At 44.1% G+C, this 18,480-nt stretch overlaps 2 protein-coding genes across 8 annotated transcripts in view; both read right to left on the reverse strand.

Moving 5' to 3' along the window:
* The window catches only part of ZCCHC10 (zinc finger CCHC-type containing 10), a 33,288-nt gene extending 15,310 nt beyond the window's left edge, over positions 1–17,978 (reverse strand). Inside the window, exons 1-2 of one of the 7 annotated variants that reach the window (XM_030927813.1) lie at positions 17,802–17,978; positions 13,914–14,009 (exon numbers count right to left, since the gene is read on the reverse strand). In XM_030927813.1, coding sequence (XP_030783673.1) covers positions 13,914–14,009; positions 17,802–17,842 — 137 coding nt within the window. In that variant the 5' untranslated portion in view covers positions 17,843–17,978. The remainder of the gene's footprint in view (positions 1–13,913; positions 14,010–17,801) is intronic. The other 6 variants (XM_030927815.1, XM_030927811.1, XM_030927812.1 and 3 more) reach the window with 6 other exon arrangements.
* LOC104659821 (60S ribosomal protein L36a-like) lies at positions 14,693–15,134 on the reverse strand. Its single transcript, XM_010359962.2, has one exon. The coding sequence runs from the start codon at positions 15,073–15,075 to the stop codon at positions 14,755–14,757; it is 321 nt and encodes a 106-aa protein (XP_010358264.2). The 5' UTR covers positions 15,076–15,134; the 3' UTR covers positions 14,693–14,754.
* Positions 17,979–18,480: the final 502 nt, after the last annotated feature.

Here is an 18,480-nt window from a genome sequence, read left to right on the forward strand (position 1 = left end):
AGGCTAAGGCAGGAGAATCGCTTGAACCCGGGCAGTAGAGGATGCAGTGAGCCAAGATCACACCACTGCACTCCAGCCTGGGCAGTAGAGTGAGACTCCATCTAAAAACAAAAACAAAAACAAACAAACAAAAAAACAAAAAACAAACCCTGACTGAGATACATTAAATACCAATATAAGTAGCTAAACAAATAGAGGGATATACCATGTTCATAGACTGGAAGGTTCAATATTATAAAATGTCAATTCTCTCCAAATTCCTGTATAGATTCAAAGCAATTCCAATAAAAACCCCAAAAGTTTCTTTGGGTGCAGAACTTAACAAGCTCATTCTAAAATGTGTACACAGCCAGGCTCGATGGCTCTCTCCTGTAACCCCAGCAGTCTGGGAGACCAAGGCAGGCAGATCACTTGAGGTCAGAAGTTCGAGACCAGCATGGGTAACACAGTGAAAGCCTATCTCCACCAAAAAAAATTTTTTTAAAATTATCTGGGCATGGTGGCATGCACCTGTAGTCCCCAACTACCTGGGAGGCTGAGGCAGGAGAATTGCTTGAACCTGGCAGGCAGAGGTTGCAGTGAACCAAGATCGTGCCACTGCACCCCAGCCTGAGCGACAGAGAGAGGATCCATCTCAAAAAAAAAAAAAAAAAGCCAGGCTCGGTGGCTCACTCCTGTAATCCCAGCACCTTGGGAGGTCGAGGCAGGCAAATCACCTGAGGCCCGGAGTTCAAGACCAGCCTGGCCAACATGTTGAAACCTCATCTCTACTAAAAATATAAAAATTAGACGGGTGTGGGGGTGTATGCCTGTAATCCCAGCTACCTGGGAGGCTAAGCAGGAGAATTTCTTGAACTTGGGAGGCAGAGGTTGCAGTGAGCCAAGATAATACCACTGCACTCCAGCCTGGGCAACAGAGTGAGACTCCATCTCAAAAAAAAAAAAAAGTGGCCGGGCGCGGTGGCTCAAGCCTGTAATCCCAGCACTTTGGGAGGCCGAGACGGGCGGATCACGAGGTCAGATCGAGACCATCCTGGCTAACATGGTGAAACCCCGTCTCTACTAAAAATACAAAAAAAAACTAGCCGGGCGAGGTGGCGGGCGCCTGTAGTCCCAGCTACTCGGGAGGCTGAGGCAGGAGAATGGCGTAAACCCGGGAGGCGGAGCTTGCAGTGAGCTGAGATCTGGCCACTGCACTCCAGTCCGGGCGACAGAGCGAGACTCCGCCTCAAAAAAAAAAAAAAAAAAAAAAAAAAAAAAAAAGTGCACAGAAATTCAAAGGCTAGTAACAGACAAAATATAACAGAAAAACAAGATGAAGTAGAATATGAAAAGACAGTACAAAAATGGGACTAGGGGCCAATCACAGTGGCTCATGCCTGTAATCCCAGCACTTTGGGAGGCCAAGGCGGGTGGATCACTTGAGGTCAGAAGCCCAAGACCAGCCTGGCCAACATGGTGAAACCTCGTTTCTACTAAAAATACAAAAAATTAGCTGGGCATGGCAATGCACACCTGTGGTCCCAGCTACTTGGGAGGCTGAGGCAGGAGAATTGCTTGAACCTGAGAGGCAGAGATTGCAATGAGCCAAAATAGCGCTGCTGCACTCCAGCCTGGGCGACAGAATGAGGCTCCATCTCAAAAACAAAAAACAAAAAACAAAAAAATTTTAAAAAAGGGACTAGGAAACACAAATGAACAATAAACATATGAAAAAGTATTCATTAGTAATCAAAGAAAAGCAAATTAAAACCCCAACACCACTACACCTCTCCCAGAAAGACTAAAAATAAAAACTAGTAATAGCAAATGTTAGCAAAGATATGTAGCAAAAGAGGCCAGGCGTGGGGGCTCACACATGTAATCCCAGCAGTTTGCAAGGCTGAGGCAGGCAGATCACAAGGTCAGTAGTTCGAGACCAGCCTGGACAACACAGTGAAACCCCATCTCTATTAAAAATACAAAAATTAGCTGGGCATGGTGGTGCACACCTGTAGTACCAGCTACTTGGAGGGCTGAGGCAGGAGACTCGCTTGAACCCAGGTGGCGGACGCTGTAGTCAGACAAGATTGCGCCACTGCATTCCAGCCTGGGCAACAAAGCAAGACTCCGTCTCAAACAGAAAAAAAAAAAAAAAGTTATGTAGGAAAAGAAACATCCATCCACTGTTGATAAGAATACAAATTCGTACAACTATTTTGGAAAAAAAAAACAACTCAAAAACAATCATTTACTATATTTGAAAAGATATGCTTACTCTATAGCTCAGCAATTCTACTTGCATGCAATAGAAATCCACGTGCAAGTATACCAAAAAATATTTACAATATTCCCTTTCCTTTATGTATTATAGCTTTTAAAAATTTTCAGTCACAACCTTACAGAAAAGTTCTGTTTCAAATAATTATTTTTCCTGAATCCTTTGTAAGTTGCCCACTTGATTCCTCATCAACCCAGAATATTTTACTGCATATTCTGTAAACTAGAAACTTCTCCTATATATCAATCAAAATCAAGAAATTAATATTGCTACATTCCTACTATTTACTCTTTAGACCACATTTAAGTTTCATCAAACGTCTTAACGTCCCGTATAGCAAATTCGGTTCAGCGCCAGAGTTGCACTTGTCACGTTTCTTTAGCCTCCTTCAGTAGGAAGAGTTCCTCCGTCACGTCTTGCTTTTCATGATCTTGACACTTTTTTGAAGATTACAAGCCAGGTATCTTTGCAGTGTGCTTTAATTTGAGTTGGAAAATTTGCTTCCAAGCCCACTCATGTGGCTATTTGCAGAAGGCTTTAGTTTCTTGCCATGTTGGCCTTTCCACAGTGCTGCTTACAACACAGCTTTGCCCAGAGTCAATGACCAAGACCATCACTTTTGCTGTATTCTACTGATCACACAGACCAACCATGGTATAATGCGTGATTACACAAGGGTGTACCAGGAGACAGAGATCATCATAGTCCATCTTGGAGGCTGGCTATCACATCTGATATCTCTGAGTATCTTTGGCAGGAATAAAATAGAAGTGATGCTGTGTACTTCTCATTGTATCCTAACAGGTTAACATAAGATTTAAATTTGTCTTATTACTGATAATGTTCACTTTGATCCCTTGGTTAAGGAGTGTCTACCAGACTTCGCCATTGTGAGGTTTTTTTGTTTTTTGTTTTGGTTTTTTTTGAGACTGAGTCTTGCTCTGTCACCCAGGCTGGAGTGCAGTGGCATGATCTCAGCTCACTGCAGCCTCTGCCTCCCGGTTTCCAGAGATTCTCCTGCCTCAGCCTACTGAGTAGTTGGGATTATAGGCGCACATCACCACACCCAGCTAATTTCTGTATTTTTAGTAGAAACGGGGTTTCACCATGTTGACCAGGCTGGTCTCGAACTCCTGACCTCAAGTGATCTGGCTGACTTGGCCTCCCAAAGTGCTGGGATTACAGGCAGAAGCCACTGCGTTTGGCCTGTAAACTTACTTTTCATCCTTTTGTAATTGTGGCAGTTTTAAAATATGTCCACAAATTTTGTGGAATTGTAATTCCCCTCTCCTTGGGTGTGGCTTGGACTTCACAACTTGCTTCCAACTAACAGAATGAAGCAAGGAGAGGGAGTGTGACTTTGAAGACTAGGTCAAGCAGCTGTCATGTTATCAAGATAGTCAAGTAGCTTCCACAATGACCTATGTGGCAAGGAACCTCACCCTTCTGTCAATAGCCATGTAAGCGAACCATCTGGGAAGCAGATTCCTAGTTCTGGTCAAGCCTTCAGGTAACTGCTGCCCCTACCAACATCCTGATCACAACCACATGGGACAGCCTGAGTCAGAACCACTCACCTAGGTCGCTCCTCAATTCCTGACCCAGGGAAACTGTGAATTAATATTTATTGTTATAAGCCACTAAATTTTAGGAGTAATCTGTTACACAGTAATTGGTAACTAATACAGTAATTATTTTGTGGGCTAATACTTGAAAGTCCATAAATATCCTACTCCTCATTAAATATTTAGTTCCTTTATTCATGGGTATGGATTAATGTTTTTCAATTTTATTCAATGGGTTATAATCCATCACCATCTTTTAGTCTGAGCCTCAAATTGTCACAGTTTTGGTCAGTGGGAGCCCCTTCAAGCTGGATTCTGTGTTCTTTTGACATGGCTCCTTTATTATTTGAGGATTTCCTTGCTTTCTGGTACAACAACAAAAAAATCCAGGCTCAGTTTGTATTTTCCCTGCCCCAGCCTGAAACCAGCCATTTCTCCAAGGTGCTCTGATAATGTTTGGAGCCAACATGGGGGCACACACGTGCTTGCTGTTACTGGGATATTGCTGCTCCTAGTTAGTGTCAGCGGATAGAGCTAGGGAACACACACACCTACTCATCTGTCAAATATACACACTTACATCTATATTTAATATTTTCAAAACTATGATTTCACACTGATAATTTTAATTCTAACCCAATTTCACAGATTTTTAAATTTTTTCTCCACTTTATCTTAGCCAAAAAGCTGAGAAGCAACTATTGTTTATTTTTCTCTTTTTTTTTGAGATGGACTTTTGCTCCTGTGCCCAGGCTGGAGTGCAATGGCGCGATCTCGGCTCACTGCAACCTCCACCTACTGGGTTCAATCGATTCTCTTGCCTCAGCCTCCCAAGTAGCTGGGATTACAGGAGCCTGCCACCATATCCAGCTAATTTTTGTATTTTTAGTAGAGGTGGGGTTTCACTATGTTGGCCAGGCTGGTCTTGAACTCCTGACCTCAGGTGATCCGCCCACCTCAGCCTTCCAAAGTGCTGGGATTATAGGCGTGACCCACCGCGCCCAGCTATTTTTCTCTTCTATACTTCCTTCTTCAAGAAGAAACCTCGTTCCCACTGTCCTTAATAGATTACTTATTTGGTCAATTCCCCTTATGTAACCAAATGCCCATTGTTGCCACTGCTGACTCCTCCCCCATATCCTCTTAACTTCACTTGAAATCTGCCCTGCACCCCCAACCCCCTGACTCTCATTGCCAGGCAGGCCCGCCAGCCACATTTCTCTTTATACTCAGGCTCCGGTACCCTATACCAAATTATACCCACCCACATACCCTGTGTGGATGTTCTCTCCATGAGGAGACAACTTTTGTTAAACTGCCTTGTGTGGACACCCCTGACCCAGCTTGAGATCTGACACCCTGCACCGGACTTCCCCACTACTGGATGCCCTCTGCAACCTGTCGACATCATAAGCCAGTTCAAGCTACTCTGTAGGTGCTCTCCTGACCCCACATTCAGCTCTAATATTTCAAAGCCAGGTTGATCCTCTGCATAGACACCTAGTGTGCTCTATTCTAACCAATACCTTTAGAATTGCATTGTTCAGGAAGGGAAGAGGAAGAACTATAAAAATGTTCATAGCATGATTTTTTTCATTTTTGAGACAGAGTCTCACCCTGTTGCCCAGACTGGAGTGTGATGGTGTGATCATGGCTCACTGCACCCTCAATCTCCTAAGCTCAAGCCATGCTTCCACCTCAGCCTCTCAAGTAGCTGGGACCACAAGTGCCCACCACCATGCATGGCTAATATTTTTAGTTTTTGTAGAGATAGGGTCTTACTATGTTGCCCAGGCCAGTTTCAAACTCCTGGCCTCAAGCAATATTCCCACCTCAGCATCCCAAAGCGCTGGGATTGTAGGCATGAGCCACTGTGGTTGGCAGCATGATTTGCAGTATCTTCAAAATTGGAAATAATATGAAAGTAGAACAGAAATTTGTGGTACAGAATACAGTGGAATACTTCATGGTAATAAAAAAGAATAAATTACAGCTTCATTTAACATAAGATATAAGATAGACTCAAAAGAATCCAAATTGAACGATTCTATACAAAGTTTAAAGAGACAGCCAGGTGTGGTAGCTCACTCCTGTAATCCCAACACTTTGGGAGGCCAGGTGGGTGGATCACTTGAAGCCAGTAGTTCGAGACTAGCCTGGGCAACATGGCAAAACTCTGTCTCTACTAAAAATACAAAAAATTAGCTGAGTGTCATGGCACATGCCTGTAGTCCCAACTGCTCGGGAGGCTGAGGCCTACGAATCGTTTGAACCCAGGAGGTGGAGGTTGCAGTGAGCCGAGATCATGCCATAGCATTCCAGTCTGGGGAACAAAATGAGAATCTGTCTCAAAAAAAAAAAAAAAAAGATAAAATTAAACTGTAGTGCACAGACAGTAAAAATATAAACCGAGGCCAGGCGTGCTGGTTCACACCTGTAACCCCAGCACTTCTTCAAAGTTTTAAAGAAATCTTTACTCTTCCACTACATAGCTATATGATCTTCAGCAAGCTGATTTTTTAAAATTATTATTATTACAATAGAGACAAGGTCTCACTATGTTGCCCAATCAGGTCTCAAACTCCTGGGCTGAAGCGATCCTCCCTCCTTGGCCTCTCTTTTTTTTGAGACGGAGTCTTCCTCTGTCATCCAGATTGGAGTGCAGTGACGCAATCTCAGCTCACTGCAACCTCCACCTCCCAGGTTCAAACGATTCTCGTGCCTCAGCCTCCCAAGTAGCTAGGACTACAGGGCGTGCCACCCTGCCCTGCTAATTTTTGTATTTTTAGTAGAGACAGGGTTTCATCACGTTAACCAGGCTTGTCTTGAACTCCTGATCTCAGGTGATCCTTGGCCTCGGCCCACCTTGGCCTCCCAAAGTGCTGGGATTACAAGTGTGAGCCACCATGCCTGGCTGAGCAAGCCGATTTTTGAACTGCGTTCCCTCTTCTGAAAAATGTGGTAATACTGGCCAGGTGCGGAAGCTCATGCCTATAATCCCAGCACTTTGGGAGGCCAAGGCAGGAGGATTGCTTGAGGCCAAGAGTTTGAGACTTACCCTGGCTAACATAGCAAGACCCCATCTCTATTTAAAAAGAAAAAGTAGTAATATCTACTACTCAGTAGATATTAATATCTCAGTAATTCAGAGAATTAGCTGAGACCATAACCATGGCTCATACAAACTGTGTGCCAAGAATTTAAGTAAGTAGTACTTATACGTGGTCACACCCAATCATAACAACCCAATGAATTGAGGGCACTATCTACTCTGTAGATTGGGAAGCAGTATCTCCATTCTATAGATTGGAAAGTATATAAAGAAAGCAGTAAGGCATCTGACATAAAGTAACAAATAAATGAGAGCTATTATTACTAATCTGCATATTAGAGCAATCAGAACGATGTGGACTAATGATACACAGAAATTAACATGTTCTCAAAATATGGTTGTTATTTTTTTGTTTGTTTTTAAGACGGAGTTTCGCTCTTATTGCCCAGGCTAGAGTGCAATGGCACAATCTCAGCTCACTGCAACCTCTACCTCCTGGGTTCAAGCAATTCTCCTGCCTCAGCCTCTCGAGTAGCTAGGATTACAGGCAGGCGCCACCACGCCTGGCTAATTTTGTATTTTTAGTAGAGACGAGGTTTCTCCATGTTGCTCTGGCTCGTCTCGAACTCCTGACCTCAAGTGATCCATCTGCCTCGGCCTCCCAAAGTGCTGGGATTACAGGCGTGAGCCATCGCGCCCGGCAAAACATGGTTGTTTTAAAAATAAAAGGTGTGAAGTCGCATGCAGGCTTCCCACCTCCCAGGCTCAAGAGTAACCTGGGTAACACAGTGAGACCTCATCTCTACAAAAAAAACAAAAATTAAGGCCGGGCGTGGTGGCTCACACCTGTAATCCCAGCACATTGGGAGGCCGAGGCAGGTGGATCACATGAGGTCATAAGTTTGAGGTCAGCCTGTCCAACACGGTAAAACCCCATGTCTACTAAAAATACAAAAATTAGCTGGGCTTGGTGGTGGGCTCCTGTAATCCCAGCTACTAGGGAGGTTGAAGCATGAAAATTGCTTGAACATGGCAGATGGAGGTTGCAAAGAGCCAAGATTGTGCCACCGCACTCCAGCCTGGGTGACGAGCGAAACTCTGTCTCAAATAAATAAATAAATAAATAGGCCAGGCGCAGTGGCTCATGCCTGTAATCCCAGCACTCTGGGAGGCCGAGGCAGGCGGATCACGAGGTCAAGAGATTGAAACCATCCTGGCCAATATGGTGAAACCCCATCTCTACTAAAAATACAAAAATTAGCTGGGCAGGGTGGCACGCGCCTCTGGTCCCAGCCTCTCAGGAGGCTGAGGCAGGAGAATTGCTTCATCCTGGGAGGCAGAGGTTGCAGTGAGCTGAGATGGCGCCATTGCACTCCAGCCTTGGCACAGAGCCAGACACCGACTCAAAAAATAAATAAAAATAAAAATAAAAAAATAAAAAATTAGCTGGGTGTAGTGGCACCCTGTAGTCCCAGTTACTCAGGAGGCTGAAGTGGATCATTTGAGCCCAGGAGGTTGAGGCTCCAGTGAGCCATGATAGCACCACTGTGCTCCAGCCTGGGTGACAGAGTGAGACCCTGTCTCAGAAAAAACATAAAAACAAAAAAGTCATTGAGGGAGCCAGTAGATATTGTCACTGGTTCAAAAGATAATTCAGGCTGGGCATAGTGGCTCACGCCTGTAATCCCAGTACTTTGGGAGGCTGAGGCGGGTGGATCACCTGAGGTCAGGAGTTCGAGACCAGCTTGGCTAACATGGTGAAACCCCATCTCTACTAAAAATACAGAAAGTTAGCTGGGCATGGTGGTGGTCACCTGTATTCCCAGCTACTTGAGAGGCTGAGGCAGGAGAATCACTTGAACCTGGGAAGTGGAGGTTGCAGTGAGCTGAGATCATGCCACTGCACTCCAGCATGGATAACAAGAGCAAAACTTCTATCTCAAAAAAGAAAAAAAAAAAAAAAAGATAATTCAAACAACACACTTATATGGGCAATCAGTAATGCTGAAATGAATTTACAAATAGTTGACAACTGGTCAGTAGACACTGGGCAATAACTGATTGCATTGCACTGCCTTTTTAAAATTTTAATTTCTTTTGGAGATGGAGCCTTGCTCTGTGGCCTAGGCTGCAGTGTAGTGGCATGATCTCAGCTCACTGCAACCTCTGCTTCCCGAGTTCAAGCAATTGTCCTGCCTCAGGCTCCTGAGTAGCTGGGACTATAGGCATGCACCACCACACCTGGCTAATTTTTGTATTTTTTAGTAGAGATGGGGTTTCACCATATTGGCCAGCCTGATCTTGAACTCCTGACCTCAAGTGATCCACCCTCCTCGGCCTCCCAAAGTGCTGGGGTTACAGGCGTGAGCCACCACGCCTAGCCTTTTTTTTTTTTTTTTTTGAGAGAGGGAGTCTCGCTCTGTCACCCAGGCTAGAGTGCAGTGGTGTGATCTCAGCTCACTGCAACCTCCGCCTCCCAGATTCAATCAGTTCTCCTGCCTCAGCTTCCCCAGTACCTGGGAATTACAGGCACCTGCCACCATGCCCAGCTAATCTTTGTATTTTAGTAGAGATGGGGTTTCACCATGTTGGCCAGGCTGGTCTCAAACTCCTGACCGCAAGTATCCGCCTACCTTGGCCTCCCAAAGTGCTGGAATTATAGGTGTAAGCCACCACACCCAGCCTGCACTGCATTTTTATGAGCAAGAATCTTCTGCAATACTGTAAGTTTCCTATGACTTAAAGATTTGAGAAACAGCGCGAAGACAATGAAAGAAGCAGGCCCTCATAGAGTCACATAGCCAGGAAGCGTGGACTAAATGGAGCACTCAGTAATCATCTTGTCTTTCTGTCCATTTCAAAGCCTTTCACGACTTGCCCTAAAAATGAAAATATGTGAGGGTGTTGGGGGTGGAGGTCCATAGTCTTCTTTTCCAAGCTTATAGGTTGTTTTCTCCAAATTGAGAAATTGATAGCTTGGGACCCTAGTCATTAAAAATATCCACCAGACATTGTGGAGCTTGTTTTTTATTGTTATAAATATGACATTCACAAATATCATCTAAAGCTCAGGTATGAGGCTGGACGCAGTGGCTCACGCCTATAATCCTGGCACTCTGAGCGGCCAAGGCAGGATCACCCAAGCTCAGGAGTTTGAGACCAGCCTGGGCAACACTGTCTCTAAAACAAGAAAAAAAAAAAAAGAAAAAAAGGAAAAAAAAGAGAGAGAGAGAAAACAAATGAAGCCCAGGTATGATTAACATATTTTATATGTATGTTTTAAACACTCACAACTCACGGATCACCCCTAAAAATACTAATCTTCCATAAAGACTGCTGAGTTAGACAAACATAATTTCAAAACAAACACGATTACCATTTCTTTCTACCCAAATGAATTATCTATTCAAACAATATTTCATTTCTATTTGCTAAGGTAAAGCTCAAGGACGTATTTGAACGGTACAGGCTTTTTACGTGAAACGACGTCCTTTGATACCAAAAATACTAGGACACACTTCCTATATTGGCAAAGTTGTTTTTTTAATGCCTATTGTCGGCAAAAGCGGGGAATAGCCACTCTGTAAATGGACACCGCTGGTGAGAATGTAAAATTTTTCAAATGCACAAATTTTTCAAAGGGCAATTTGTTAATATGCAACAAAAAAATTTAAAATGTGCATACCAGCCAGGTGCAGTGACTCACACTTATAATCCCAGCACTTTGGGAGGCCTAAGGCGGGTAGATCACTTGAGGTTAGGAGTTCAAGACCAGCCTGGCCAACATGGTAAAACCCTATCTCTACTAAAAATAAAAAAATTAGCTGGGTGGGGTGGTGTGTCTGTAGTCCTAGCTACTTAGGAGGCTGAGACAGGAGAATTGCTTGAATTCCAGAGGCAGAGGTTGCAGTGAGCTGAAATCGTGCTTCTGCACTCTAGCCTGGGTGACACAGTGAGACTCCATGTCAAAAATAAATTTAAAAAAGGTGCATACCAAAAAGAGAACATAAAAGATGACCATTTATCTAGAAAATACCTAAGAATCCAAAAAATAGAGCAACTAGGACAGGCACAGTGGCTCAAGCCTATAATCCCAGCACTTTGGGAAAGAGAGGTGGGAGGATCATTTGAGCCCAGGAGTTCAAGACAAGCTTGGGCAACATAGCAACACCCTGCCTGCACAAAAAATAAAATTGTGGCCAGGAGTGGTGGTTCACGCTTGTAATATCCCAGCACTTTGGAAGGCCAAGGCAGATCACTTGATACCAGGAGTTCAAGACCAGCCCAGCCAACATGGCGAAACCCCGACTCTACTGAAAATACAAAAATTAGCCTGTAATCTCAGCGACTTGGGAGGCTGAGGCATGAGAATCACTTTAGCCAGGGAGGCAGAGGCTACAAGGAACCGAGATCGTGCCATTGTACTCCAGCCTGGGCCACAGAGCAAGACTCTGTCTCAAAAAAAATAAATAAAAAAATAAAATAAAATTGCTGAGTGTAGTGGGTTGCAGCTGTAGTCTCAGTTACTCGGGAGGCTGTGGTGGGAGAATCATTTGAGCCAGGAGTTCGAGGCTGCAGTGAGAGACATGATCATACAACTACACTCCAGCCTGGGTGACAGAGCAAAAGCCTGTCTCTTAAAAAAAAAAGAAGAGCTACTAGAACTAAAAAATTAGTGTGGTCAGAGGACATAAGAACATTATACAGAAGACCACCACGAACAACTGAAACTAAAAATTTTTTTAATTTTTATTTATTTATTTTTTTGAGACGGAGTCTCGCGCTGTCACCCAGGCTGGAGTGCAGTGGTGCAATCTCGGCTCACTGCAAGCTCCGCCTCCCGGGTTCACGCCATTCTCCCACCTCAGCCTCCTGAGTAGCTGGGACTACAGGCACCCACCACCATGACCAGCTAATTTTTTGTATTTTTAGTAGACAGGGTTTTACCATGTTAGCCAGGATGTTCTTTTTTTTTTTTGAGACGGAGTCTCGCTCTGTCGCCCAGGCTGGAGTGCAGTGGCTGGATCTCAGCTCACTGCAAGCTCCGCCTCCCGGGTTCACGCCATTCTCCTGCCTCAGCCTCCCGAGTAGCTGGGACTACAGGCGCCCACCACCTCGCCCAGCTAGTTTTTTTGTATTTTTTAGTAGAGACGGGGTTTCACCGTGTTCGCCAGGATGGTCTCGATCTCCTGACCTCGTGATCCGCCTGTCTTGGCCTCCCAAAGGACTGGGATTACAGGCTTGAGCCACCGCGTCCGTCCTGCCAGGATGTTCTTGATCTCCTGACCTTGTGATCCACCCACCTCGGCCTCCCAGAGTGCTGGGATTACAGGTGTAGCCACGGCACCCGGCCTAATTTTTTGTATTTTCAGTAGAGATGGGGTTTCACCGTGTTAGCCAGGATGGTCTCGGCCTAATTTTTTTTGTATTTTTAGTAGAGATGGGATTTCACCGTGTTAGCCAGGATGGTCTCGATCTTCTAACCTTGTGATCCGCCCACCTCGGCCTCCCAAAGTGCTGGGATTACAGGTGTGAGCCACTGTGCCTAGCCTTTTGAAACTAAAATTTTTTAAAAACACTATTACAATACTTCGGGACAAATCTGACAAAAGACATGCAAGACCTCTACCCTGAAAACTACAAAACACTGCTAACAGAAATTTAAAATGACCTAAATAAATGGCAAGATGTACATATGCACGGATCAGAGAACTCAATACTGTTAAGATGTCAATTCTCCATAGGTTGATCTGTACACTCAATGCAATCCCAGCTGAAATCGCAGCAGCTTTTGGTAAGCTAATTCTAAAATTTATCTGGAAATACAATATAAAATAGTCAAAATAACTCTGAAAAACAGCAAAATCAGAGGGCTAACACGTGGTTTCAAGACTTATTATGAAGCTACAGTAATCATGACACTACCAGACTTTATAAATACTGTACATTAGGCCACTCTAAATTTACAAATTTTTTTTACTTCAATAATAAATTCAGCTTAGCTTACTATAATTTTACTTGATAACTTTTTTTTTTTTGAAACAGAGTCTTGCTGTGTCACCCAGGCTGGAGTGCAATGGTGCGATCTCATCTCACTGCAACCTCTGCCTCCCAGGTGATAGTGATTCTTCTGCCTCAGCCTCCCAAGTAGCTGGGATTACAGGTGCCCGCCATGACACCTGGCTAATTTTTTGTATTTTTAGTAGATATGGGGTTTCACCATGTTGGTCAAGCTGGTCTCGAACTCTGGACCTCAGGTCATCTACCCGCCACGGGCCACCCAAAGTGCTGGGATTACAGGCGTGAGCCACCATACCCAGCCTACTTTATAACTTAGAAATATTTAAAACTTTTTGACTCTTTTGTAATAACAATTAACACACAAACACATTTACAGCTGTATAAAAATATTTTCTTTCTTTGTATCTTCATTCTATAAGCTGTTTTCTATTAAAATTTATTTTTCTTTTTAAACTTTTTTGTTAAAAACTAAGACACACACACATTAGCCTAGGTCTACAGAGGGTCAGGATCACCCAGATGTCACTAGACAACAAATTTTTTTTTTTTTTTTACCTCCATTATAATCCTATGGGACAACCATAGAATTAATATATGGGATCTATTATGTGGTGCATGACAAAATAGAGAAAGATTCAGTTACGGCCTGCATGGTTTGGTACTGTCCAACATTTTTTTTTTTTTTTGAGAAGGACTCTCGCTCTGTCGCCAGGCTGGAGTGCAGTGGTGCAATCCTGGCCCACTGCAACCTCTGTCTCCTGGGTTCAAGCAATTCTCCTGCCTAGCCTCCTGAGTAGCTGGGACTATAGGCGCGTGCCACCACACCCAGGTAATTTTTGTAGAGATGGGGGTTTCACCATGTTGGCCAGGATGGTCTCGATCTCTTGACCTTGTGATCCCCCTGCCTTGGCCTCCCAAAGTGCTAGGATTACAGGCATGAGCCACCACACCCGGCCTTGTTCAACATTTTCATAAATGCCTTGTATGAGGACACAAATGTACATATTTATCAAACCTGCAGTTGACACAAAGCTGACAGGGATACCTAATAACGATGGATGGCCGAATCAGGATCCAAAACGTCTTGACAGGCTGCAACTCTGTGTCGAATCTAACAAGATGAAATTTAACAAGGACAAAGGTAAGTCTGACACTTAAGTCCAGAAAATCAGTACAAGGCAGGGGACGTCTGACTTGATGACAATTCAAGTAGAAAACAAGATTTTTTAGCTGACTGAAGTCATAGCAAGGGTCAAAAACAAGGGAGTCAGAAAGAAGTGAGGTTTAACTTTATAAATATTATTTCTTTTCAGCTCAACATAAACTTTTAGATAGATTTGAAAAACACAACAGGCCACTTCAGGAGGTAAGTACACATTACTGGAAATCTTCAAGCCAAGTTTGATGACGACTCTGGATGTTGAAGAGGAAGTAGTGGAATCTCATATAAGGTTTAATAGAAGAAATGACCCCAAATGTTGCCTAGATTCCATAGTTTACTTAATATGGGTATATGTAAGTACAGTTTACAAGGTAAAAATAATTTCATTCCAATTGATTTAGTAGACTGACTAGTTAAGTCTCTGAAAGCTACTGAATGAGGAGTTTGTATTTAGGCTTTTTTCCCCATTTTCTTCTATTAGTCCAAAGATCTTTTTTTTTTTTTAAAGAACGATAAGGCCAGGCGCAGTGGCTCACGCCTGTAATCCCAACACTTTGGGAGGCTGAAGCGGGCAGATTACCTGAGGTTAGGAGTTCGAGACCAGCCTGACCAACATGGAGAAACCCCGTCTCTTTTTTTTTTTTTTTTGAACATAAACTCAAGATTTTATTGTCTTCATAATAAAAGATGACACTTAGAACTGGATCACTTGGCCCTTTCTCTTCTTATCTCCTCCCAGTTCAAAATGCTTGCATCTTTTAATAGCCAGCATTCTCTTAGATCTGCAGTTGGGCTCAACGCACTCAAGCCTTAGCACAATCTTCTTTGTAGTTTTAGCCTTTTTCCAGAAAATCGGCTTAGTTTGCCCACCACAGCCACTCTGCTTCCTGTCATAGCGCCGCTTTCCCTGGGCATACAGAGAATCCTTGCCCTTCTTGTACTGTGTCACTTTGTGGGGTTGGTGCTTGCCACACTTCTTACAGAAAGTCCGGCGGGTTTTAGGGACGTTAACCATGCTTGCAAGAGCGATATCGGCACGGGAAGAAAGAAAGAAGCCGCGCCGCAAACGGAAGTATATCGAGAAACCCCATCTCTATCAAAAATACAAAATTAGTCAGGCGGGTGGCACATGCCTGTAATCCCAGCTAAAGGAGGCTGAGGCAGGAGAATCACTTGAACCTGGGAGGCGGAGGTTGTGGTGAGCCAAGATCGTGCCACTGCACTCCAGCCTGGGCAACAAGAGCGAAACTCCATCTCAAAAAAATAAATAAATAAATGAAGATAGTACTTTCTCACTTCTCATTACTAACTTAAAAACTATTTTAAATTTGTTGTTATAGAAGTAATATATGCTTCTTGTAAATAAAATTAAACCTTTTTGATGAATATAAAATGAAAAGTAAAGGCTCCTCTCCTGCTTTCCCCCCAAATACATCCCCCAAACTCTCCTGGACTTTGCAAGCCTCTAAAGGCCCTCCTTTGCTGAATCCCTTGGAGACTTACACTCTGTATACCACACGGTTTTTACAATATGCCACATGTTTGTTTCCCAACAAGACCAAAAGCTCCTTAAAGGTAAGATTTGTCTTTTACAAATCATGTAACTCATGTACCAAATACAGACACATTGTAGATATAAAACATTTAACTTTTGATACTTCTGAAACAATAAATAGCAGTGTTACTCAGAGGCTAAGTCTTATTTTTACTTCATATTTAAAGTGGACATTGGTTTTGCCAATCCTGCATTCATTTACCTCCTCTGACCTATCCACCCTGGTCATCACTGGCTTATGGTCATCCATTCAGTTGTACTGAAAGGAGAATAAGATCTCTAAATCAATCAGAGCTTCACAAGCCCACAGGCATGGTTTAGCATTGGGCATGTAATCCAGTCTAGACCAAAGAAGTGCAATCAACTTGAAGCTGAGAGAATATAAAGGACCCTGGATACTGCAGCCATCTTGGGAGCAAAGAATACAGCCTATCCAAATATGGAGCCAACAACCAAAGAGCAAGTGTGAGAGACAGGCAGGGAGAAATGGAACCCTGGTGACACCATTTAGCACTCCCTTTAAGTATTATCATCCCATTTTTGATCTCAGAATTGTCTGACTTAATGGTAGGCACAGTGGCTCATGCCTGTAATCCCGGCACTTTGGGAGGCTAAGGTGGGATCACTTAAGATCAGGAGTTCGAGACGAGCCTGACCAACATGGTGAAACCCCGTCTCTACTAAAAATACAAAAATTAGCAGGGCATGGTGGTGGGCACCTGTAGTTCCAGCTACTCGGGAGGCTGAGGCACGATAATCATTTGAACCAGGGAGGCAGAGGTTGCAGTGAGCCAAGATCACACCACTGCATTCCAGCCTGGGCAACAGAGTGAGACTCCGTCTCAAAAAAAAAAAAAAAAAAAAAAAAGAACTGTCTGACTTCAAGCCTTCTTTCTTCACCAAACTTACTACTCTAACTCCCTAAGTCTGTCTATACATTTGAGGAACTCTTCTTATCAGGCCCGAAAGGGTAGATGGAAAGGAGAAGAGAAAGAAAGGGATTATTTGAATTAAAAATATATAAAAAGCTATAAACACACATATATATACTAGCAGACTTTGAGCTATATATGGACATGAAAATGGAGATGGCATGAAATATTTTATGAAAAAGAGGCAGATGTTTGGATGTGCAAAGGCTGTTGGGAAAAAAATGCTTTATAAGAAAGGGCATCTGGGGTGACCCTTGCATTCTTTGTCAGGTGTGAATCTCTTCTGCCACTCTCTCTTGTTCATTAGGGGCATCTAGGGTGACCCTTGCATTATTTGTCAGGTGTGAATCTCTTCTGCCACTCACTCTTGTTCATTAGGCGTAATGGCCATCTTTCAGTTCTTTAAAAGGTAAGTTTCAGCCTCAAAGCAATTATGCCACTATCCGGATGCTCTTTCTCCAAATCCTCTTATAACTGTTAATTTTTCACCCTTTAAATCTCTGTTCAAATTCCACCTCTTCAGAGATGCCTTTCCAGTTCAACCAACCTAAAGTGGGCCTGTCTCTCCTACCCTCACAACAGTTTGTTTCCTTCAAAGCTGTTATCACCAGCTGTATTTACATTTAGTAGTTTATCGACTGTTTCCATCACTAGAATGTAAGCTCTCTGAAAGCAAGGATTTTTGTCTTGAACACCTCTTCTTCTTTACACCCAATGTCTGGCACAGAACGGTAGGTCTAGATAAATTCATATTTATTGAAAGAATGAGTAGCAAAAAGTGATAAGATAGCTTGGGAGAGCAGTCGGCATTGTAGGCAGGGTTCCTAGGGAAGGCGCTAGAATAAGGAAGTAGGAAAAGGCAGCAGGGATGGACGCTGAATAGGAAACTGAAGGTTTACGTTGGCCGGAATAAAGGTGTCGGACCGGGGCTTCAGGGCTCCCTTGTCGACGCGTGGGGTTGGCGGAGGGGCATAAATCACTGAGTGACCAACTGTGGGCGTTCTCTTCAGAGAAACCAAACGCCACAGTTGTCTTCAAACTCCGCTCTGTCCCGTGCCGCAGACTTTACACGGCTGTCTTCCGCGAAATCGCTAACCCACGGTCACCAGACTTATCGCTCGGGCCCGAGCCCCTCGGGAGTTTTTGAGAAACAGACATTCTCCGCCGGTCCCAATAGGGGTCCGACACCAGCCAGTTGACGCGCGTTTCACCGCTCCCAGCCCGCCCGTGGGCCCGAACCGGATCCTTACTTACGCTTGTCTCCGAGCTATGAGCCGATGCATGGGAGTCGCCATCTTAGCGCGGTCAAAGCCGGCCGCGCAGGGTTTTGGGAAACTCCTCGGAAGGGCGGGGCTTCCAACCGGGAGGCCGTAGACGTAGGCGGGGCCAGACAGGCCTCTAGGGGTTCTGGGGCAGCCTCCGCGGCAGTATCTCAGTGCCGGCTCCCGACGTCGGAAGGGTTGGGAGGGGAGGGAGTGGAGGGGAGGGGCTGGTGGGTCGGGACGGAAGGGGCTGGTGGATTGGGAGGGGCCGGTGTCTCCAGTGTGGGTCTCGGGTTCTCTGGCGGAACAGGGTTTCAAAGGATGATTACAGGCAAGAACATTATCTGTGGAAAATGAGGACAACATTGTCGAACGAGGGATACACATACAAAGACAAAGAATGAAACTGTGGTGTTCAGAAACTTAGAAGTAGTCTGGAGAATAGAAAGGAATTAGTTGACCAGCAATTGAAAGAATGACTTTAGCAAGCCATAGGGTGCAAACATACACGTCATTTCTGTTTTGTATGTATTTCACAGGGTTGTTACAAGTACTAAATGGGACTGTATAACTAAAGCTGCTTTGTCAAGCAGAAAAGGACTATACAAATATTTTAGAATATTTTAGCTGCACCTACATCTAATGTCAGCTCACGGAGCTATTATTATTCT

The sequence above is a fragment of the Rhinopithecus roxellana genome, chromosome 3, assembly GCF_007565055.1.
Source record: "Rhinopithecus roxellana isolate Shanxi Qingling chromosome 3, ASM756505v1, whole genome shotgun sequence".
In the NCBI taxonomy this organism is placed as follows: domain Eukaryota; kingdom Metazoa; phylum Chordata; class Mammalia; order Primates; family Cercopithecidae; genus Rhinopithecus; species Rhinopithecus roxellana.

Bases quoted from the DNA above. Each gene is read 5' to 3' on its own strand.
- LOC104659821 (XM_010359962.2), bottom strand. From the start codon at position 15,075: ATGGTTAACGTCCCTAAAACCCGCCGGACTTTCTGTAAGAAGTGTGGC.